Source organism: Macaca mulatta, chromosome 16 (assembly GCF_049350105.2).
Source record: "Macaca mulatta isolate MMU2019108-1 chromosome 16, T2T-MMU8v2.0, whole genome shotgun sequence".
In the NCBI taxonomy this organism is placed as follows: Eukaryota; Metazoa; Chordata; class Mammalia; order Primates; family Cercopithecidae; genus Macaca; species Macaca mulatta.
Window position 1 is genome coordinate 38,725,192 of NC_133421.1, and position 23,468 is coordinate 38,748,659.

At 39.7% G+C, this 23,468-nt stretch overlaps 1 protein-coding gene across 1 annotated transcript in view; it reads left to right on the plus strand.

Annotated features, from left to right (window-relative positions):
• The window catches only part of EFCAB5 (EF-hand calcium binding domain 5), a 171,261-nt gene that overhangs the window by 39,382 nt on the left and 108,411 nt on the right, over positions 1–23,468 (plus strand). The window contains exons 5-7 of the mRNA XM_077970687.1: positions 12,537–12,693; positions 18,188–18,236; positions 21,778–21,848. Of these exons, the coding sequence (XP_077826813.1) occupies positions 12,537–12,693; positions 18,188–18,236; positions 21,778–21,848 (277 nt within the window). The remainder of the gene's footprint in view (positions 1–12,536; positions 12,694–18,187; positions 18,237–21,777; positions 21,849–23,468) is intronic.

Consider the following 23,468-nt stretch of genomic DNA (forward strand, 5'->3'; position numbering starts at 1 on the left):
TCATCCAGGCTGGAGTGCAGTGGCGTGATCTTGGCTCACTGCAACTTCTGCCTCCTGGGTTCAAGCAATTCTCTGCCTCAGCCTCCTGAGTAGCTGGGATTACAGGTGCCCGCCACTAAACCCGGCTAATTTTTGTATTTTTCATAGAGACAGTGTTTCACCATCTTGGCCAGGCTGGTCTTGAACTCCTGACCTCGTGATCCACCCACCTCTGCCTCCCAAAGTGCTGGGATTACAAGTGTGAGCCATTACGCCCAGCCTGTATTTCCTTCTATCTTACACAAAAAATCTTGGTTCCTAATGATATTGACATAATTACTGATTTGTTTTATCCTGCAGTTTACATAAAAACTTCAAAATAGCCCAGCGTGATGGCTCAAGCCTGTAATCCCAGCACTTTGGGAGGCCAAGATGGGTGGACCACCTGAGGTCAGGAGTTCGAGACCACCCTGGCCAACATGGTGAAACCCCATCTTACTAAAAATACAAAAATTAACTGGGTGTGGTGGCGTGTGCCTGTAATCCCAGCTACTCAGGAGGCTGAGGCAGGAGAATTGCTTGAACCCGGAAGGCAGAGGTTGCAGTGAGCAGAGATTGTACCACTGCACTCTAGCCTGGGTGACAGAGTGAAACTCTGTCTAAAAAAAAAAAAAAAAAGCTTCAAAATAATAATACCAACAAGCTTACTACTAATAAAAATATTAAACAAGGCCTTACATTTATTTGCAGCTTTTTCATCCTTAGAATATATCCTTGCCAGGTGCAGTGACTCACACCTGTAATTCCAGCATGTTGGGAGGACAATTTAAAAATTGTTAAAAAAGTCTTTAACAATTAGGCCGAGGCAGAAGAATCGCTTGAGCCTGGGAGGTGGAGGTTGCAGTGAGCCGAGCGCCACTGCACTCCAGAGCGAGACTCCGTCTCAAAAAAAAAAAAAAGAAAGAAATTCAGTTTAGCTTTGTGAAACTAAGACCACCAGAGGTTAAAAACACCTTCAAACAAACAAACAAACACTGAGTTTATTAACTTGCCAGGCAAAGGAATATATACCAGTGAAGACTTCACTGAATGGTTTGTGGAAGGGGAAAATTCAGGGGCTTTTAATTGTTTTATAATAGCTATACTTATAAGAACTAAAAACTTATCAGATTGTATAGGACAGAGTGAGTCCATAGGTCTGTACATGATTGATCAAAACAAGTCCCAGTTTTTAGTGGTCAAGAAAGAGTCTTCAGTTAGGTGTAGCAATGATCTGGTATACTGAGGTCACTCAAAGTTCATGTTCAGTTATCCACTTAAGCTGATTAGAACCAATTTTGATGTAATACAACTTTCACTTTTGATATAATCTAGGCAAATATTTCTGTAAATAGAAGATTTTCCTTATACAGCTTGAATTGATGGTTAGAATTTGGATTGTCATAACTAGGTGGGGAAGCATTTTTGCTTCTACTCTTTAATCAGGTTGATATTATGCTTTTCTTTAAAAGATCTCGAAACACTCATTCATGTGGGAAAACTGTTTTATTAGTTAACTTTTGCTGCATAACAAAATACTCCAAAACTTCATGGCTTAAAGCAATAGCATTTATTTGCTCATGATTTTGTAGATTGGTAACTTTGAGCTGGGCTCATGGCTCATCTCTGTTCCACATGGTATCAATTGGACTCACTCATGCAATGCAGTAAGATGAAATCTTTCAATGATATCCCTTTACTTTCAGAATAACAACCAAAAGTGATGACCTCAATTACTTTTGTAGTGGTTGGCAGACTCTTTGCAAAAGCAATGGAAGTAACTGGATCATCATCCAGCAGGCGAGCCCTTGCTCATTTCTTTGATGGTATTGTAGTGGAAGGACTCCCAAGTTCAATAAAAGAGGGCAAGCCCCAGTGTTCAAGTACTTTTCAACTTTCTGCTTACATTCTGTTTTCTAATGGCCCATTGGCCAAAGCATGTCACATGGCCAGAGGCAGACACAAGGAGTACAGGAAGAGACTCCACTTCTTCATGGGAGGAGCTGCAAAATTATGTTGCATTCATAGAGACTTGCATACAGGAATGGGAAGAATTTATGACTATTTTTGCAATTTTACGTAATGCAGATTTTCTTCCCTTCCAGTCTGCTTATACTTAGAATGAATCTGCTTATAGGTTATGTCTGCCCTGTACTGCCCAAATTAAGAGTTTTGGATCCTTTAGAATTCTCTGGATTAAGGCCGGGCGCAGTGGCTCACGCCTGTAATCCCAGCACTTTGGGAGGCCGAGGCGGGCGGATCACAAGGTCAGGAGATCGAGACCACGGTGAAACCCCGTCTCTACTAAAAATACAAAAAATTAGCCGGGCGCGGTGGCGGGCGCCTGTAGTCCCAGCTACTCAGGAGGCTGAGGCAGGAGAATGGCGTGAACCCGGGAGGCGGAGCTTGCAGTGAGCCGAGATCGCGCCACTGCACTCCAGCCTGGGCGACAGAGCGAGACTCCGTCTCAAAAAAAAAAAGAATTATCTGGATTAATGTAAACATCTTCATGAGATAATGCAGGCTACAGAAGACAAATTTTATTAATTCCCTGAATGGGTGACACAATCAATTTAAAATCCATTGGGATTATATTTTGAGTCTCATGTACAGGGGCCCAGAAGCACAAAACTATATTTTATGTCTAGTTATGGACATCAATAAATGGGAGGAAATGATGTCTGAGGTGAGACCTAAAGCATGTGGAGGATCTAGTCAGGCAAAGAGAGGGAGAAAAATATTTCAAGCACATGGGAAAATGACAGAAAACCAATTTTGTGAATTCATTTTTGTGTCACATGAGAATCTGGAGACACTCAGTACTTACCCTAAAATATCGTTTACTTATCTGTTCTGCCATTGGACCCTAAGCTTTATAATGGCAGAATCCATAGTAGGTGCCCAATAAATATTTATGTAATGAATGAGTGAGTGGCTTAGTGAGTGAGTGCATGAATGAATAATTTTAAAGAGCTGGGTGAAAAACACAGATATAGAAGACAGAGCCACAGAGGAATGAAGACAGAAATTGAGAAGAATCCTAGCTAGAGATGAGGGGGAAAGAAAAAAGGAGCAGAGGATGAAACAGATAAATAGCAGAAGGGGAGACAAGCAGAAGAAGGGACTGAGAGTTCTGAGAGCTGAGCGGTAGAGATTTGGTTGGTTAGTAATTGCATCAGAGAAACTTAGCACTCCTTTAAAATACTTGTTAAGCCCAGGTGCGGTGGCTCACACCTGTAATCCCAGCACTTTGGGAGGCCAAGGTGGGCAGATCACGAGGTCAGGAGTTCGAGACCAGCCTGGCCAATATAGTGAAACTCTGTCTCTACTAAAAATATAAAAAATTAGCCAGATGTGGTGGTGGGCACCTATAATCCCAGCTACTTGGGAGGCTGAGGCAGGAGAATTGCTTGAAACCGGAAGGCAGAGGTTGCAGTGAGTCAAGATTGTGCCACTGCACTCCAGCCTGGGCAACAAGAGCGAAACTCTGCCTCAAAACAATAAATAAATAAATAAAAACAAAATACTAATCTTCCAGCAGTTCACAACCAGCTCCTTCTGTGCTATTAAACTGCCTGTCTGCTTTTATTTTCAAACTTCAAATTTCATTTTTGAACACTTGTTTTTCTAGAGAATTTTGAAGGCTTTATGTAGGCATAAGGTAATGACTTAGATTTAGTAGTTTCTTTGGGTTATCAGATGTATCCAATTTACCAGTTCCCACTGAAAATCTTTTTGCATTTTAAAATATGTAAGGTTGTCTTAGTCTTTCTTCTCTGAAAGATGAAGACTTGCCTCCAACATTGTTGGGAAAAAATTGTACTTGAAACCAGCAACTATTTTTATTATTCTGAGCCATTCTATTTGATTTCAATCAAAACCAGTTTGGGGTTTTTGGAGTGCTAATAGGAGTGATGCACATAGGTACAATTAAAAGCACAGTTTTCCCCCATTCTCAACCTGGGTGATGCAGTTCTGGCTGCAAGGGTAACTCTTATGCTCAGGACTTCAGCAGTGGCTGGCAAAGCATGTGGCTTTGGCTAGATAAAGGCAATTAGCCGAGATATACTCCTAGACAGATTTCTCAGAAGTTTGATCCAAGGCATCAGAATGACCTGAGATGCTTGTTATAAATGCATCTTCTAGGCTTCCACCCTAGACATGAATGCTGAGACCAGCTCGGTTGTGGAGACCCTAACCCAGTGGCACCAGAGGAATTAAAGACACACACACAGAAATATAGAGTGTGGAGTGGGAAATCAGGGGGCTGACAGTCTTCAGAGCTGAGAGCCTTGAATAGAGTTTTACCCACATATTTATTGACAGCAAGCCAATGATAAGCATTGTTTCTATAGATTATAGGTTAACTAAAGTGGGAAACAAAGGGATGGGCCGAAACAAAGGGATGGGCTCTGGCTAGTTATCTGCAGCAGGAACATGTCCTTAAGGCACCGATCACTTATGCTATTGTTTGTGGCTTAGGAATGCCTTAGGTGGTTTTCTGCCCTGGGTGGGCCAGGTATTCCTTGCCCTTATTCTGGTAAACCCACAACCTTCAACGTGGGCATCATGGCCATCACGAACATGTCACAATGCTGCAGAGATTTTGTTTATGGCCAGTTTGGAGGTCCTGTTCCCAACATATTCCCCATTCTTGTTTTTGTAAGATGATAAAAGCAAAGGCAGCTTTATCACAGTGAGCTACTTACTTCTTGTAGGAGTCGGGATCTGCATCTGCAGACTATACAAAGACAAACAATACAGATTAAAAGCACAATCATCATTGAAATCACAGAGCTTCCAAGTGGTTTTATCCATTTTAATGGGTTAATAGCTGCTAATCCATCTGTAGCTCCTTCACGCACTCCAGTTCCTGGCATTAAGATCAGATATGCCTGGGATACTTTAAATATTTGTTCTTTTAATTTTGCAATATCCAAAGACAAGTTTGTAGAGTGTCCTTCTAGATGTTTTTTATTCTTTCCCAAATTTTGATCTTATTAAGAGCCATTAATAGTTTCCACAAGTCCTTATGTTTAGCTCCTACAATGGGCCATATCATTTGAGGTTGAGGTGCCACTATACGGCCATGTTTCCAGATAATAGGAACTCTTGCCATACTTCTTACCATTTCTACCATCTGACCATTTTGTTTAGACCAGCTGAACATAGTGTGGCCATGGCACGCAAACTGAGAGGTGCAATTCAAGCTAAACATCCCCTTATGGGACCAATCAATAATGATTCCATACAAATCGTTGCGCAGTACCTCTGCCTGTTCTGCAATGCAATCTTCCCAAACAAGTACATTCATTATCTCTGGCCAGGTCCAATTCTGTTTACAAATAGGTTTTTGAGGGTTGCATGCCTCAATTATAAGAGCAGATTCATTATGGTAAATACTGAGACCAGAAAGCATGTGTAACTGTGCCATAGAGTGATTACGTCTAGGCATTATTGCCAGCCAAGATTGATAAATATGCCCAATAAGTATAATTGTTCTCTGCATCAGCCCTTGTTGAAGGAATACTCATGGCAATGGTGATCACCACTATCATAGCTATCATTAAATTACTCATCATGACTGGTTATCCTGCTTTCCTCAGGTTTTCTTCTGCCATCTGTGACAGCTTCTTGATCTGTCCCCAGGTAGGTGGTTGTGTTCGATGGGTGTTGCTTTTGACAGTTAGGGTCCTCCTCAGTGTGAGTCTTGACATGTCTGCAACTGGTGAGTCTTTGGGATCTTCCCAAAACCTCTTTCTGGGCATCTGGCTCATAGTAAGGCTTTAGATGTCTCAATGGCACCCAAATTGGCTATTGATTCAGTCCTGGAGAAACACAAGCATAACCTCTACCCCAAGTTATTATTTTACCTATTTCCCAACTTTTTGTTATCAGATCCTTCCACCAAACCAGTTGTTCTGCTTCTGTCTTTGCAGCTGGTTTCTGTAGATGCTGTTCAGTTGCTGATAGCATCTGGCCTTTAGGCAGACTAAAAAAATTTAAAGTCAATAATGCTAGATTCAATTGCATCTGTGGTGTCCCATAGTCCCTATTTCTCCCCCTCTGCTTTGCAATTGCTGTTTCAGGGAGAGATTCATTCTTTCCACTATGGCTTGTCCTTGAGAATTATATGGGATACCAGTAATGTGTTTAATATTCCATATAGAGAAAAATGTAGCTAGAGCTTGACTAGTATATACTGGGGCATTGTCTGTTTTAATAGAAGCTGGAATGCCTGTACCGCAAAACACTGCAAAAGGTGATGTTTAACATAGGCAGAAGACTCTCCTGATTGGCATGTAGCCCAGAGGAGTTAGAAAAGGTGTCCACACATACATGTACATAAGCTAGTCTCCCAAACGAGGGAACATGTGTGACATCCATTTACCAAGAGAATTAGGTTCCAATCCTCGAGGATTAACTCCTCCTGTAAAAGATGAGGAATGCACCATTTGGCAAGTTGGGCATCGCTGGATAATAACTTTAGCTTCTTTCCAGGTAATGCAGTATCTGTGTTTGATACCAAAGGCATTAACATGGGTTAAATTGTGAAAGTGTCTAGCATTAGATATTGCAGTAACAACTAGTTGATCAGCCATTTGATTCCCTGCAGTTAAAGGTCCTGGAAGAGGTGTATGAGTCCTAATGTGAGTGATGTAAAAAGGGTGCATTCTACTCCTAACTGCTGCTTGCAATTGGGTAGATAAAGTCATCAGTTGTTCATCTGTATGAAATTGTAACTGAGCATTTTCAATTATTGTGTGGAATGAACCATGTATGAAGAATCAGAAATCACATTAATAGGCATATGTGGGGAAAAGAAAGAGATCAGCCTGTTACTGTGTCTATATAGAAAGAAGTAGACATAAGAGACTCCATTTTGTTCTGTATTTGAGATGCTGTTAATCTATGACCCTACCCCCAACCTTGTCCTTGCAAGAGACATGTGCTGTGGTAACTCAAGGTTTAATGGATTTTGGGCGTGCAGGGTGTGACTTTGTTCCTAGAAAAGCTAGGTATTGTCCAAGGTTTATCCCCATGTGATAGGATGAAACAATGTTGCTAAAAGGTTTATCTCAAGGCACAGGATTTTCCTTTAAACTTATTCATGTCACAGAGATCCTTGTTCTTATGTCTTACTGCTAATTTCCTCCCTAAAAACGATCCTATTGTCCTGCCACTCCCTTATCTTTAAGATGGTAAAGATAATTATCTATAAATACTAAGGGAACTCAGAGGCCGGTGCAGGTGTGGGTCCTCTGTAAGCTGAGCGCCGGTCCCCTGGGCCCCCGCTTTTCTTTCTCTATACTTTGTCTCTGTGTCTTATTTCTTTTCTCAAGTCTCTCGTTCCACCTAACGAGAAACACCCACAGGTGTGGAGGGGCAGGCCACCCCTTCAGGCATATTAAAAGCAGTCAATACCTCAATTACAGCTACAAGCTTCACTTTTTGAGCTGAAGTATAGGGAGTCTGGAAAACTTTACCTTTCGACCCAGAATAAGAAGCTTTACCATTACTAGACCCATCTGTAAAAACATTCTCAGCATCTTCAGTTGGTTTAAATTTAGTTATTTTAGGGAGAATCCAATTAGTTAATTTCAAAAATTGAAACAATTTGTGTTAGGAAAATGGTTATCGAGAATACTCACAAATTCAGCTAAATGGATTTGACAAGTAAGACACTATTTATAAAAGCTTACTGTATTTGCTGTATTTGTGCCTTCATGAGAGGGACAATAACTTTCCCAGGATCATATCCGTGTAATTTAACAATCTGAGTTCTCCCATTTCCTATCATAGTGGCAATTTGATCCAAATAAGGAGTTAGAGTCTGTGAATCAGTATGTGGAAGAAAAAGCCACTCTATAAGATCTTGCTCTTGAACAATAACACCAGCAGGCGAATGCTGAGTCGAAAAAATTAGCAAATCTAGAGTCTTCTCTGAATCTATTCCATTTATTTGCGCCTTATGGACTTGCTTTTCAATCAGCTGTAACTCTGCCTTAGCCTTCTTTGTTAATTGCCGAGGGCTAGTGAGACTAGGATCTCCTCTAAGGATAGAAAATAGATTACTTATAGCATAAGTAGGAATGCCTAGAGCAGGTCGTATCCAATTAATGTCCCCTAGTAATTTTTGAAAGTCATTTAATGTTTTCAATTGATCCCTACATGTGGTTACTTTCTGTGACACTATTGTAGTGTCATTTACTAAGGTCCCCAAGTAGGAGTAAGTCTGAATTTTGTCAGGAGCTATAATTAAACTGGCACAAGAAATCAAGTTTTCCAAGTGATCATAACATTGGAGTAATATTTCTTGAGTAGGGGCAGCACAAAATATATCATCCATATAATGAATAATGTAACACTGTGAAAATTTTTTATGAGTAGGTTCAATTGCTTGCCCTACATACGTTTGGCAAATTGTTGGACTGTTCAACATGCCTCATGGTAACACTTTCCAATGAAAACGTTTAGCAGGCTGCAGGTTGTTTACCACAGGAATTGTAAATGCAAACTGTTCACAGTCTGGCTCAGCTAAGGGGATAGTAAAGAAATAGTCTTTTAAATCTATGACTATTAAAGGCCTATGTTTTGGAATCATAGCAGAAGAAGGCAGTCCTGGCTGCAATGTCCCCATAGGTTGTATAACTGAATTAATGGCTCTTAAGTCAATCAACATTCTCTATTTACCTGATTTTTTCTTAATTATGAAAACTGGAGAATTCCAAGGGGAAAATGTTGGAGCTATGTGTCCTTTTTCTAATTGTTCAGTAACTAAGTCCTCCAAAGCCTCCAGTTTCTCTTTACTTAGTGGCCATTGTTCTATCCAAATTGGCTTATCTGTTAATCATTTTAAAGGTATAGATTCTGGAGGCTTAACAATGGCCACCATAAAAAATGATATCCTAAACCTTGGTGGGAACTTTGTCTTTCCGCTTGAAGCAGTTCCTTGAAACCTTGCAATTTTTTTCCTAGTTCTACACCAGGGACATACCCCATTTCATACACTATATGTTGACTTTGTGGGCTATATAATTGCTCTGGAATTAGAACTTGTGCTCCCCATTGTTGTAATAAATCTCTTCCCCATAAATTTATAGGTACAGAAGTTATAATTGATTGAATAGTCCCAGGTTGTCCATTGGGCCCTTCACAAGGCAAAATATAACTACTTTGATACATTTCAGGGGCTTTACCAACTCCAACTATGTTAAATTGAGTGGGTTGAATTGACCATGTGGACAGCCAGTGCTGTAGAGAAATGATTGAATTGTTCACTCCCGTATCTACCAAACCTTTAAATTTCTTTCCCTGGATAGTTATAGGACGTTTATCAGTAATTTGATTCACCCAGTAAGCTGCTTTGCCTTGTTTATTTGTGCTTCCAAATCCTCCTGTTCATTTAATTTCATTTTTCCCCATTTCCACATATGGCACAATCAGGAGCTGTGCTATACGCTCTCCTGGCTCTGCTTTCCAGGGAACAGAAGTAGATATAACAATTTGAATTTCCCCATGGTAATCTGAATCAATGACTCCTGTATGTACTTGCACTCCTTTTAAATTTTAATCTAGACCTGCCTAGAAGTAATCCTATTGTCCCCACTGGCAACATCTGACTGGAGACAGCAACCTTCTTTAACAGTCCCATTACAAAAGGAGAACCTGGTCCATATTGATTAATAGCTAGTTTAAATTCTTTGAGTTATTAAAAAGGAAAAGGCTCAAATGTAGCTATATCTCCCTGATGATCTCGGGGGTGTATCCTAACAGGGAACTGCCAGGCCTCTAAATCACCCTCTCTTCTAGCTTGCTGAATTCCTGCCTGAATAGAACTGAGAGTGGTCGCTCAAGCCACTGCTCGAACAGTCAGTGGGGCAACTACTTTTTGCCCAGTGTCCTCCAGAAAAGAAACATCTGGAGGGTCAGGCCACTCTTTTTCTTCACAATAATGAGGGGATGCGGAAAGATAGGAACAAACCTCTCCCTCCTTTGCTGCTTTAGCTTTAGCTGGCCAACAAAACTGCTCTGTCACCTCTTCTGTTACTTCTTTTTTTTTTTTTTTTTTTTTGAGATGGATTCTCTGTCTCCCAGGCTGGAGTGCAGTGGTGCGATCTCGGCTCACTGCAAGCTCCGCCTCCCAGGTTCATGCCATTCTCCTGCCTCAGTGTCCCAAGTGGCTGGGGCTACAGGCGCCCGCCACCTCGCCCGGCTAATTTTTTGTATTTTTAGTAGAGGCGGGGTTTCACTGTGTTAGCCAGGATGGTCTCAATCTCCTGACCTTGTGATCCGCCCGCCTCGGCCTCCCAAAGTGCTGGGATTACAGGAGTGAGCCACTGCGCCCGGCCCTGTTACTTCTTTATACTTTCCTTCCTCCTCATCATCAGTGTGAAAAGGTTCCAAGGTGGAATGAACCAGGGCCCACACTTGTCCCATTGTTACCCTGATGCTTCCGAGCTCCCCTTCTTATTCACCATGGGGATTGCTTAAGAGTACTCAGGTGTCCTCCAGCTTAGTTCCACATTCTTCAACTGTCGCTCCAGCAACCCTTCAACCCGGGTTCCAGCCCCATGTATGCGCGCCATTTACCAAGACCAGCTCAGTCATGGAGACCCTAACCCAGCGGCGCTAGAGGAATTAAAGACACACACATACAGAAATATAGAGTGTGGAGTGGGAAATCAGGGGGCTGACAGTCTTCAGAGCTGAGAGCCTGGAACAGAGTTTTACCCACTTATTTATTGACAGCAAGTCAGTGATAAACATTGCTTCTATAGATTATAGATTAACTAAAATGGGAAACAAAGGGATGGGCTCTGGCTAGTTATCTGCAGCAGGAACATGTCCTTAAGGCACAGATCACTCATGCTATTGTTTGTGGCTTAGGAATGCCTTAAGTGGTTTTCTGCACTGGGTGGGCCAGGTTTCCTTGCCCTCATTCTGGTAAACCCACAACCTTCAGCGTGGGTGTCATGGCCATCATGAACATGTCACAGTGCTGCAGAGATTTTGCTTATGGCCAGTTTTGGGGCCAGTTTATGGCCAGATTTGGGGACCTGTTCCTAACACCTGAAATCAATCCCTTCAGATGATTTCTGTGTCCAGGAAAGAGAGAAGTTCACTACCGTAAGGCCTTACTGCATCCAACCTTGTCTTTTCAGTATATATAGCAGCTTCTAGAGCTGTTTTTACTTCCTGTTTTTTAAGTTGTAAATCAATATCTTATAATTATATACATTTACAAGGTCAAAGTGGTGTTATAATTTGTGCATACAATGTGAAACAATGAAATCAAACAAATTAGCATATCTATCACCTCAAATACATATCCTTTTTTTGTGGTGAGAACATTTGAAATTTACTCTCAGCAATTTTGAAATGTACAATAAAACTTATTCATCTTGTGTAAATGAGATTTTATACCCTTTGACAATCATCTCTCCATTTCCCCCATTCCCAGCCTCTGTAACCACCATTCTACTCTCTGCTTCTATGCGCTTGTTTGTTTTATATTGCACAAATAAGTGAGAACTTGTGGTATTTGTCTTTCTGTGCCTGTCTTTTTTCACTTAGCATAATGTTCTCCAATTCCATTCATGCTGTCAGAAATGACAGAATTTCCTCCTTTTTTAAGGCTGTATAGTATTTCATTGTAGTTATTTATTTATTTTTATTAATATTATTTTTATTTATTTTATTGTTTATTTATTTATTTATTTATTTTGAGACAGAGTCTTGTTCTGTCACCCAGGCTGGTGCAGTCTCGGCTCACTACAAGCTCTGCCTCCTGGGTTCATGCCATTCTCCTGCCTCAGCCTCCCGAGTAGCTGGGACTACAGGCGTGTGCCACCACGCCTAGCTAATTTTTGTATTTTTAGTAGAGATGGGGTTTCACCATGTTAGCCAGGATGGTCTCGATCTCCTGACCTCGTGATCCGCCCACCTCAGCCTCCCAAAGTGCTGGGATTACAGGCGTGAGCCACCGCGCCTGGCCCCTCCATTGTATTTGTAAACCACATTTCCTCTATCCATTTGTCTGTTGGAGGACGCTTAGGTTGGTTCTATCACTTGGCTATTGTGAAGAGTGCCACAGTGAACATGGAAGTGCAGCCATCTCTTTGACAAACTGATATCAAATCTTTTTGGTAAATATGCAGACATAAGATTGCTGGATCATGTAGTAATTTTGTTTTCAGTTTTTTAAGTAACCTCCCTACCATTTTCCACAATGGTCGTACTAATTTACATTCCTACCAATACTTCTTAAGTCTAGTATTTAGTTGGGTAAAATAAGGCCTACCTCTATAAAAAGTCAAATAGTAGAAAGTACTCTATGATTAATGCCAAATTCAATAAGTGCTTGTGGAAGAAGAGTTCACTACAGGTCTGAATCATAGATTTTATGGAGAAAAGACAGGCAAACATTTTCAAAGAGAGTCTGAATTCCTGTGTTCCAATCTGGATCAAATCCAAGGGTATTAACTCAACATGTTTCCTATATCTACGTCCTGCAGAGTATCCAAGATGAAGGAGAATGTTAAACAGAATAGAAAACAAAGAGAACACATAGACAAAATCAAAGTCAAGGTGGCCAACACACGGAAACAGGCTCTGCAGGAGCAATTTGATGAATGGATTCTAGACCCTAAAGGAATGATTCCTAAGACAGTGGTAAGAAAATTGGGGGTATATGTGAAAGGTAGGTCGGGTAAGTGGTAAGAGGGCAATTGCTAGAATACTGAGTAGCATACTAGAAGCCTCCCTTGAAATTTTCAGTATTGCTGAGGTAAGTCTTTTTTTTTTTTTTTTTTTTTTGAGACGGAGTCTCACTCTGTCCCCCTTGCTGGAGTGCAGTGGCCGGATCTCAGCTCACTGCAAGCTCCGCCTCCCGGGTTCAGGCCATTCTCCTGCCTCAGCCTCCCGAGTAGCTGGGACTACAGGCGCCCACCACCTCGCCCGGCTAGTTTTTTTGTATTTTTTAGTAGAGACGGGGTTTCACTGTGTTAGCCAGGATGGTCTCGATCTCCTGACCTCGTGATCCACCCGTCTCGGCCTCCCAAAGTGCTGGGATTACAGGCTTGAGCCACCGCGCCCGGCCGCTGAGGTAAGTCTTGACCTGTCTGGTCCATGAGATTGATTCCTTCAATTTATCTTGAGCATTACATTAAAAAAAAAAAAAAAAAAAAAAATTCTAGCTAGATTTCTAAAATCTTGACTCTGGCTGAGGTTCCCAAACTCATCATTGTAAACCGAAATATATTTCATTTCTTTGTTTTTTGTGTGTGTGTTTTTATGTGTGACTACTTCAGTGAGGCCTGCAAGACTGTCTCTTAGCTTTAGAGAACAGCCATACTCTGAGAGTTAAATGCTTTCTCTTAAGTGTATACGGATTTGGAAATACTTTTTCATTAGATACAATGCTAAGCATATTTTCAGTTTAAAGTGAATGATTAAAAATAGATCAGGGAAGACAAGTCACAGACTGGGAGAAAATATTAGCAGAAGGCATATCTGGTTGGGTGTGGTGGCTCACACCTATAATCCCAGGACTTTTGGAGGCCGAAGTGGGAGGATTGCTTGAGGCCAGGAATTTGAGACCAGCCTAGCTAACATAGGGAGACCCGGTTTTGACAAAAAAAATTTAAAAATTATCCAGGCTGTGGTTCCAGCTTCTCAGGTGGCTGAGGTGGGAGGATTGCTTGAGTCCAGGAGGTCGAAGCTGCACTGAGCCATGATCATGCCACTGCACTCCAGCCTGGGGAACAGAAAGAGACCCTGTCTCTTAAAAACAAAACAACAACAACAACAAAATATATCTATATATCTATATATATCTATATATCTATATATCACATATATATGTCACGTATATATATCTGATAAATGACTGTTATCCAGAATATACAAAGAACTCTTAAAGGCTGAACAATAAGAAAACAAACAGCCTGGTTCACAAAAGAAAGTGTACATATGGCAAATCTTATTTGAAAGCATATGAAAAGATGCCAGACATCACATGTCATTAGGGAAATGCAAATTAAAACTTCAATGAGATACCGCACACACCATTTAGAATGGTCAAAATCCAAAACACGGGCAACTCCAAATGCTGGTAAGAATGTGAAGCAGCAATAATTCTCATTCTTTGCTGATGGGAATGCAAAATGGTACAGACTCTTTGACAGACAGTTTGGCAGTTTCTTAAACATACTCTTAAAAGACAAATACTGAATTATTCCACTTATACGAGGTATCTAAAGTAGTCACATTCATAGAAACAGAATGTAGAATGGTGGTTGCCAGGGACTTGGAGGAGGGGAAGGGGAGTTATTTAATTCAGGGGTCCCCAACCCCTTGTGGCCTGGTAGGAGGTGGGCCATATAGCAGGATGCGAGTGGCAGTCAAGCAAGCAAGGAAAGCTTCATCTGTATTTGCAGTCACTCCTCATCACTCTCATTACCACTTGAGCTCCACCTTCTGTCAAATCAGTGGCTGCATTAGATTCTCATAGGAGCACAATAGGAACCCTATTGTGAAATGTGCACGCGAGGATCTGGATTTCATGCTCCTTATGAGAATCTAATGGCTGATGATCTGTCACTATTTTCCATCACCCCCAGATGGGACCATCTAATTGCAGGAAAACTAGCTCAGGACTCCCACTGATTCTACATTGTGGTGAGCCGTATAATGGCTCATAATCTATAATGTAATAATAATAGAAACAAAGTACACAATAAATGTAATGCGCTTGAATCATCCCGAAACCATCCTCCCCCAACCCCTGGGTCTGTGGAAAAAATGTCTTCCACAAAACCAGTCCCTTGTGCTAAAAACAATGGGGACTGCTGGTTTAATGGATATAGAGTTTCAAGTTTGCCAAATGAAAAACTTCTGGCTGGGCGCAGTAGCTCACGCCTATAATCCCAGCATTCTGGAGGCTGAGGCAGGAGGATTGCTTGAACCCAGGAGATCAAGACCAGCCTGGGCAATATAGTGGGACCCTGTCTCTACAAAAAATTTTAAAAATTACCTGGACATGATGGCATACGCCTATAGTCCCAGCTACTTGGGGGCTGAGGCAGGAGATAACTTGAGTCCTGAAGTTTGAGCCTGCAGTGAGCTATGATGGTGCCACTGCACTCCAGCCTGGGTAACAGAGACCCTGTCTAAAAAAAGAGACAGAGAGAGAGAGAGAGAAAGAAAGAGAGAGAAAGAGAAAGAAAGAAAGAGAGAAAGAGAGAGAGAGAGAGACAGAGAAAGGAAAGGAAGGAAGGAAGGAAGGAAGGAAGAGAGAGAGAAAGAAAGAAAGAAAGAGAAAGAAAGAGAGAAAAACTTCTGGAGATTTGTGACTATGTTTACACATATATACATACACTTAAGAATGGTTAAGTTGGTAAATTTTATGTTACGTGTTTTTTACCACACATAAACTAAACTAAACACACTCTTAACCTATGATCCAGCAATTGCTCTCCTTAGTATTTACCTAAATAAATTGAAAACTTATATGTACACAGAAACCTGCACGCAGATGTTTATAGTAGCCATATTCATAATATCCAAAACCAGAAAGCAACTAAGAAACCCTTTACTGGAGGAATAGATAATAATGTGGTGCATCTATACAGTGGAATATTATTCAGTCCTAAAAAGAAATGATCTATCAAGCCGTGAAAAAGCAAGGAGAAACCATCAATGCGTATTACTAAGTAAAAGAAGCCAATCTGAAAAGGCTACATGCCGTATGATCCTAACTATTTGAAATTCTAGAAAAGACACAATCAGAAAGATAGTAAAAAGATCAGTGGTTGCCAGGAATGAGGGGAGGGAGGGATTTTTAGCGGAGTGAAATAATTCTGTATAATGCTATAATGGTGGATATATGTGATTATACTTTGTCAAAGCCCATACCAAGAGAGACCCCTATTATAAACTATGGACTTTGGGCGATAATGACATGTCAATGTAGCTTTATTGACTGTAATAAATGTGCCACTCTGGTGCAGGATATTAATAATAGTACATAGCTGTGTATGTGTATAGTATATGTGTGTGAGCTCTTTGTACTTTCCGCTCAATTTTGCTGTGCACTTAAAACTTCTCTAAAATATAAAATGTTTTTAAAAATGGACCAAGAAGAACTCTGAAATTTCATTTTTAGTAATTGAAGAACGAGAAAGTATAGAGGATTCTTCGGATGGCCAAAGTGCTTGCCAAAAGTACCTTAGCTCCATCGTGCCGTGTCTGAGAGTTGCTAGAAATATCCCCTGGAGGGGGCAAAATGGGGTCACTGTCAGCATCCCAGTCCTAATCACACAAAAGGTTGGGAATCATTGAGAATATATGTGTAAAATAACTTTATATACCCTTCAGTATTCTAAGAGGAGACTTCAAAAAGTGTGTGGAAAAATTGAATTAAAAGATAATAAAAAATATAAACTTTATATCTCAATATAAGCTCCATCGGGCTGGGCGCCATGGCTCAGGCCTGTAAACCCAGCACTTTGGGAGGCTGAGGCAGGAGGATCGCTTGTGCCCATGAGCGCGAGACCAGCCTGGCCAACATGGTGAAACCCTGTCTCAAATATTAGCTTGGTGCAGAAGTAATTGTGGTTTTTGCCATTACTTTTTAAATGGCAAATAAATAAATAAAAAGAGGCCCCATCAAGTTTAAGGCACTTGTAAGTGATGATACCAGCCATTTAGTCCATCCCTAAAGAGCTGAGGGTTCTCAGAATTTAATCATTTCAATGCAGTCTTTTTTTCATTATTAACTGATGAAAAATAGGTGTCCTTTAATGATTTTTTTTAAGATTAGAAAATAAAAAATCAGAAGGAGCTAAATCAGGACTATAAGGTGGATGCCTAATGATTTCTCATTGAAACTCTCACAACATCGTTCTTGTTTTGTTAGTGGAGATGGGTGTTGCTATTTTGTCCAGGTTGGCACAAACTCACAGTTCTTCTACCTTAGCCTCCTGAGTAGCTGGGACTACAGGTGTGTGCCACTGTGCCCTGCTTGCCCTTGTTTGATGAGAAGAATGAGCAAGAGCATTGTTATGGTGGAGAAGGACTCTCTGGTGAAGCTTTCCCAGACATTTTTTTTGCTAAAGCTTTAGCTAGCCTTTCTCAGAACACTCTCATAGTAAACAGATGTTATTGTTCTTTGGTCTTCCAGAAAGTTAATTAGCAAAATGCCTTGAGCATCCCCAAAACTATTGCCATGACTTTTGCTCTTGATCAGTCTGCTTTTGCTTTGACAGGACCTCTTCCACCTCTTGGTAACCAGCCATTGCTTTGATTGTGCTTTGTCTTCAGGATCATACTGGTAAAGCCATGTTTCATCTCCTGTTACAATTCTTGGAAGAAATGCTTCAGGATCTTCATCCCACTTGTTTAAAATTTCCATTTGAAGCTCTGCTCTTGTCTGCATCTGGTCTGGGTGCAATGGTTTTGGCACCCACTGACTGGAAATTCTTTCAACTTTAATTTTTCAGTCAGAATTGTGTAAGCAGAGCCAATTGAGATGTCTATGTGTTGGCTATTGCTCCTGCTGTTAACTTTTAGTCCTCTTCAATAAGGTCATGAGCAAGATGATTTTTTTTTCTTGCAAATTGGTGTGGATAGTCTGCGCTATGGGCTTTATCTTCAACATCATTTCATCCTTTCTTAAAATGAACTATCCATTTGTAAACTGCTGATTTCTTTGGAGCATCGTCCCCATAAACACTTCATAAAACACCAGTGATTTCAGCATTTTTCCCGCCAAGCTTCACCATAAATTTAATGTTTTTGCTTCAATTTTAGCAGAATTCATGTTGCTCTGATAGGGGCTCTTTTCGAACTGATGTCTTATCCTTTTTAGTTCTTCAAGCTAGATCTTGTTCAGACATAACAAGTTTCAACAAGTTTATTTTGGTGCAAAAAAAAAAAATTGAAATCCATGCATATTTTTTTCATAATACACATTTTCCATGAACTTTTTGAAGACCCCCTTGTAGAAAGTACATGTGACTTACTACTATTTCTGTCCTTGGGTTGGAAAGATCACCCAATACTAAAATAGAAAGACTATAGATGGTTTTTAGTCTAAAATAACAAATATGTGGTAACTGAGGAGTGGCATATGGTTTCTTTCTTTTTTTCCTCTTTTGATTTGCAGATTCAGAATGTTCTTCATGAATTCTTTCAAAATCCAGATTTCAAGCTAGGTAAGTCTGCCTATTACTCTGATATTTTTATTTTTATTTCTTTTTTGGGTGGGGGACACTGAATTCAGATGAAGAGTCAACATGAGACAGATGTAATTCAAAGCTCTTGCAGGTGCAATTAGCCTCTTCCATGCTGTCCAGATAGAGAATGTATAAAAGCAGAAACGCAATCTGTGATTCTCAGCCCTTTTAGTCTGGTGTCCATTTTATTACCAGTACTCTGCAATACTCTTTTATTATCCTATGACATTCCTAGAAAATATTCCTTACATACACAGAATTGTAAAAGAAAGATAAGATGTCATACTGTGATATAAAGGAGAAATATAAGGAAAGGCATAAGAAAATTGTATGCACTGGTTGCAGTGGCTCATGCTAAGATTTACCAGAGTTGAACATTGCCTCTGTAAACTCCTTAGTTTGAATTTCCTTGACTCTACCCACTCATATCCTACACCTTACCTATAACCCTCCTGGAGTCATTCTCTGTTTCTCAAATGTTGTTTCTTGAGTTCCCTTTCCATGTTACATAAATTTCCCTGGATAATCTCATCCAGTTCTGTTACTATATATACTAGGCTTAAGACTTCTTCAGAGGCCAGGCATAGAGGCTCATGCCTGTAATCCCATCACTGTGGGAGGCCAAGGTGGGCGGATCATTTGAGGTCAGGAGTTTGAGACCAGCCTGGCCAACATAGTGAAAGCCTGTCTCTACTAAAATACAAAAATTAGCCGGGTATGGTGGCGGGCGTCTGTAATCTCAGCTACTCGAGAGGCTGAGGCAGGAGAATCACTTGAACCCAGGAGGTGGAGGTTGCAGTGAGCCGAGATCATGCCACTGCACTGCAGCCTGGGTGACAGAGCGAGACTCCTTCTAAAAAAAAATAAAAGAAAAGAAAGAAAATTATATGCACTGTGTTTCAATATATAAATGCTTTGTTATAACTTCACTATAAGACATGATAATCAGACATTTCTACCTACTTATAATGTACCTTTAGATATAAGAAAAGTAAAATTATATACGGTTGACCATTTTATTTGTATTTGACATTTTGGAATAGGGCAAAATGAATATATATACATAGAATTCCCAGAAATGCAGACTGATACAAGTGTGTTGTATTACAAGTCAGATACAATTTATGTTACTCCCTATTACACAATTTCTGAAACCGCAAACAACTCTAGGTAAAGTTCCAGAATTAAACAAAGTATATAATTCTCCCTCAAATTTTCATAGAAGTTACATTTTTGGAAAATTCCACAGCAAAATTATATTCTGCATTCATATGTAAAATAGAACTGGGTTCTAGGTTCAAAATTATTATAAGCAGGTTTTTCATCTACTCGAATGTCCTGCAGGAGGGGGAAAGTCTTTATTGTGCAGAAATTACAGGAGTTCTGCCTCTGCTCCTATTCCTCATCATTGTGGCAATAAAAACTCACCCAAAAATTTCCACCATGCTGCCTGGGAGGAAGGGAGGACAGCACCACCCCTATGGAGATTCACAGATTTTGATGCTTTTGTTTTCAGAAAGATTTCCCTATATGAAATTAGGTGGAAAAAAAAACAAAAAAAAAAACAAAAAAAACCCTCACTTGTCCCATAGAAACTAGAGTTTGGGTCCTGAGATTTACATAATTTATATCCAATAGATTTTTTTCCCAATTGATTATTTGACTACTTTTGTTACATTGACAACAATACATTGTCTGAAGTCTGCTGTCACTTTTAAAAATAAAATATGCTTCCCATCTTCCTGATCACTGATCTCCAAGCATGATTTGGGCCTTACTGACAACCTTTTCTCCTTCTACCTGTTCTCACATTTTCCAAAAAACGTAATTCTCCAGTCAGCTCATCCTTTACTCTTGTTTCAAAAAATCATTGAAATAACTTCATTTATTTTCAAATGAGGGTACAGAAGGAGTGAGTTAAGAGAACTCAATGTGGGATCCTGATAAAATTACAGAAATTCCAGAGCATTCCAATTGACAGTGATTGTTTCTTCTCTCACCTCCTATACTACAGTATTTATTTTCTCTACTATTCATTTGGTCAATAGTCATTGAGCCCTCACTTAGTTCCAGATACTGTAATGAGTTAGAGAATGCAAAGAGGACTGACAAGACATGTTTCCTGCCCTTAAGTTGCTCAAACTCCAGTCAGAGACAGACATATATACTTAATAGCAATTGTTACTGCTAGAAACCAGTCTGGTTTGCATAATCATCTGGAGCTTGGGGGAAGGTCTGGGATGGAAATGTCAGCTTCTAATGCACAAGCTCATATGAAAATGTATATAGTCCTCCTATGGCCATAATAACTGATATCTCATAATTAGCACTTACCAAATTCAAGAGTGATTGAAAAATCTTTTCTATGCCCTTGTGCCAACCCATGATAGGCAGGAAGAATTACTATTAGAAGTAGGAGAGGAAGCCAGTGTATAGTTCTTTCATCATAAGCTTTCACACAATTTATGAATTTTTCTCTTAGTATGGTCAATAATGATTACATAAGTTGTTGTATCAAATGAAGGTTTAAAAATCTGTATTTGAACTAACTGTCACATTCTTCATTATTGATCACTCTAATTTATGAAACTCTTCTCTTGTTTTTTTGTGATATCATTCTCTTGATTTCTTTCTTCTATTTTTGATCACCTTTTAGTGTTTTTGTTTCTTGACTCTTCTTTTGCTTGCACCTTAACTTTTGTTTTCCAGAGTTTCCTTTTAGGCTTTCTTATCACTATACACACTATACACATTCTCTGGGTTTTCTTATTCAAGTCCATGGCTGCAGCTGATGACTCCCAATCTATATACACTTTGCAAACTTTCCCTGAGCCCCAGGTCCTATTTGAAAAAAAGCTACTATGAGTGGTAAATGAAAAAGCAAGTTGCACATCAAAATGATCATATTTATAAACAGAAAAACAAAAGGTACACGTGCGCATATATATGCATTTATATACATACAGAAATGCATAGAAAGGTTGCTGGAAGGATGATAAACTGCTGACAGTGGTTACATCTGGGGCAGAGAGGAGTGAGAGTGCTGATGGGAGGTAGCCAAAAAGGAAGATATTCATGTTTTGTTGCTTATATTTTTGTATTATTTGAATTAGAACATTTTTATGCATTATTTAATTTAAGAAACATTAAAGACAAAATAAAGTTTTTAAAAAGAAAGCTTGCAGAAGTGTTTTGTCTTAGGTCCTGCTAGTGTAAACCAACACAGATGTTTTTATAGCCTTTTATACTATTGATGTGCATATTTATTTCTGCTTTATATCAATCTAGATATTAAAAATATAGACTTTTTAAAAATATTTGGTTTGCTTGTTAAGCCAGGAAAAGTAAAAATTTTGTAGTATTTGGTATGTTACCCAGCTATATGTAGTTCACTTTATTGTAGTTATGGATAGACATTAGCTAATACATAATTTTATGCTCTTTTAAAGCACTATAGTATAAATATCAAATATATATTACAACCAAACTAACTAGCAAATAATCTTCATTCCATAAATAGGATCACACTGCGAACAATTGGATATTACTGACTCAACAGAACCAAGATTGAACAAAATGGAATTTACAGAAGTAAGAAGTTACATTATTTAATATTTGAATTGAATTATTTTGCCAGTTTCAATTTTCTGTTGGTGGCTGTCACACATCATTAAATTAGTATTAAATGAACACACAAAACTTATTTTATACATTCTAAAATATGTACTTTAAAATATTTCAACTCCTCTGAAATGAGGTTATATTTTACAATTTCTTTCAATCAGTATCACGCATGATGTGAGAGTATAAAATACTACCACTGACGTCTTCTGGTAAGATCAAGAAAAACCAGCATCTTATATTCAGTGAAATCTGCTTATTCAAACAATAATGAGATCTAAAACTTACAAAAACTTTCCTATGGGCCAGGCATCATACATGAACTTGGTGAACCCTCTCAGTAACCCTTTCCTCCACTTTTACAGATGAAGACACCAAGATGTAGGAAGGTTAAATAACTTGCACACTGTTTCACAATTAGTAAAACCGGGGAAATTTGTATTCAGTCAGTTTTGTTTCAAAGTCTACATAATATTGCATATGAAAAAGTATGATTCTATTGTAATGGAATAAGTGAAATAAGCAATTTAATGGTACCAGAGTCCTAAGTCTTCCACAGCTTACTTGTATATTTTTTCATGTTTCTCCATTTCCCCTTGTTTTTCTCTGATGAGTTCCAGAGTCAAGGTAACTTTCTGTTTCTCTTTTCATATACCTTTGCATGACTGAAGGTGAAGATTATGCACTATATACAGTTTCAAAGTTCTATATGAGGTATCTCTGGAATTCTTTTTTTTTTTTTTTTTTTGAGACAGAGTCTCGCTGTGTCGCCCAGGCTGGAGTGCAGTGGCCGGATCTCAGCTCACTGCAAGCTCTGCCTCCCGGGTTTTTATGCCATTCTCCTGCCTCAGCCTCCCGAGTAGCCGGGACTACAGGCGCCCGCCACCTCGCCCGGCTAGTTTTTTGTATTTTTTAGTAGAGACGGGGTTTCACCGTGTTAGCCAGGATGGTCTCGAACTCCTGACCTCGTGATCCACCCGTCTCGGCCTCCCAAAGTGCTGGGATTACAGGCTTGAGCCACCGCGCCCGGCCTGGAATTCTTTTTTAAATGACTATTGTATAGATAAGAATTTGGCAAATTCTACCTGAGTTATGTTCTAACTGTGTTTTCTTAGATTCTGTGTTTGTCTATTTGTCATCCATTACTCACAAGGCCAAACTAATGGCCAGAGTTGTTTATATCTCCCCTGTGATCCAGAACCCATACTATGAACCACCTCCTTACTAATTCTCACACACTGAGCTAATATTTCTCCTGGTCTAAGTCAACCCAGGACCAGGTACCAGACAACCAGAGATAGCCCTTGTGCCTCAGAGTCTGCCAGAATTATTCAAACCAGCCAATCCTCAACTGTTTAGCCTGTTGTGGCTTGCATTTCTGGAAACTCCAGTAAGGATTCTGGCTTAGGCTGTCCCTTTGCTCCTTTCTGTTCTGCCTCTTGACCCAAACCTGGTGCTTTCCCTGTGGTCCTGCATGGTGTGGCATGCTTCCTTCACTTGGAAGTCTTAAGTAATAAAAATCTTCTTTCAGTGGCATTAGCCTCTCCATGTCATCGTTCATTTACCTCCATGAATTAAAATTCCACAGAT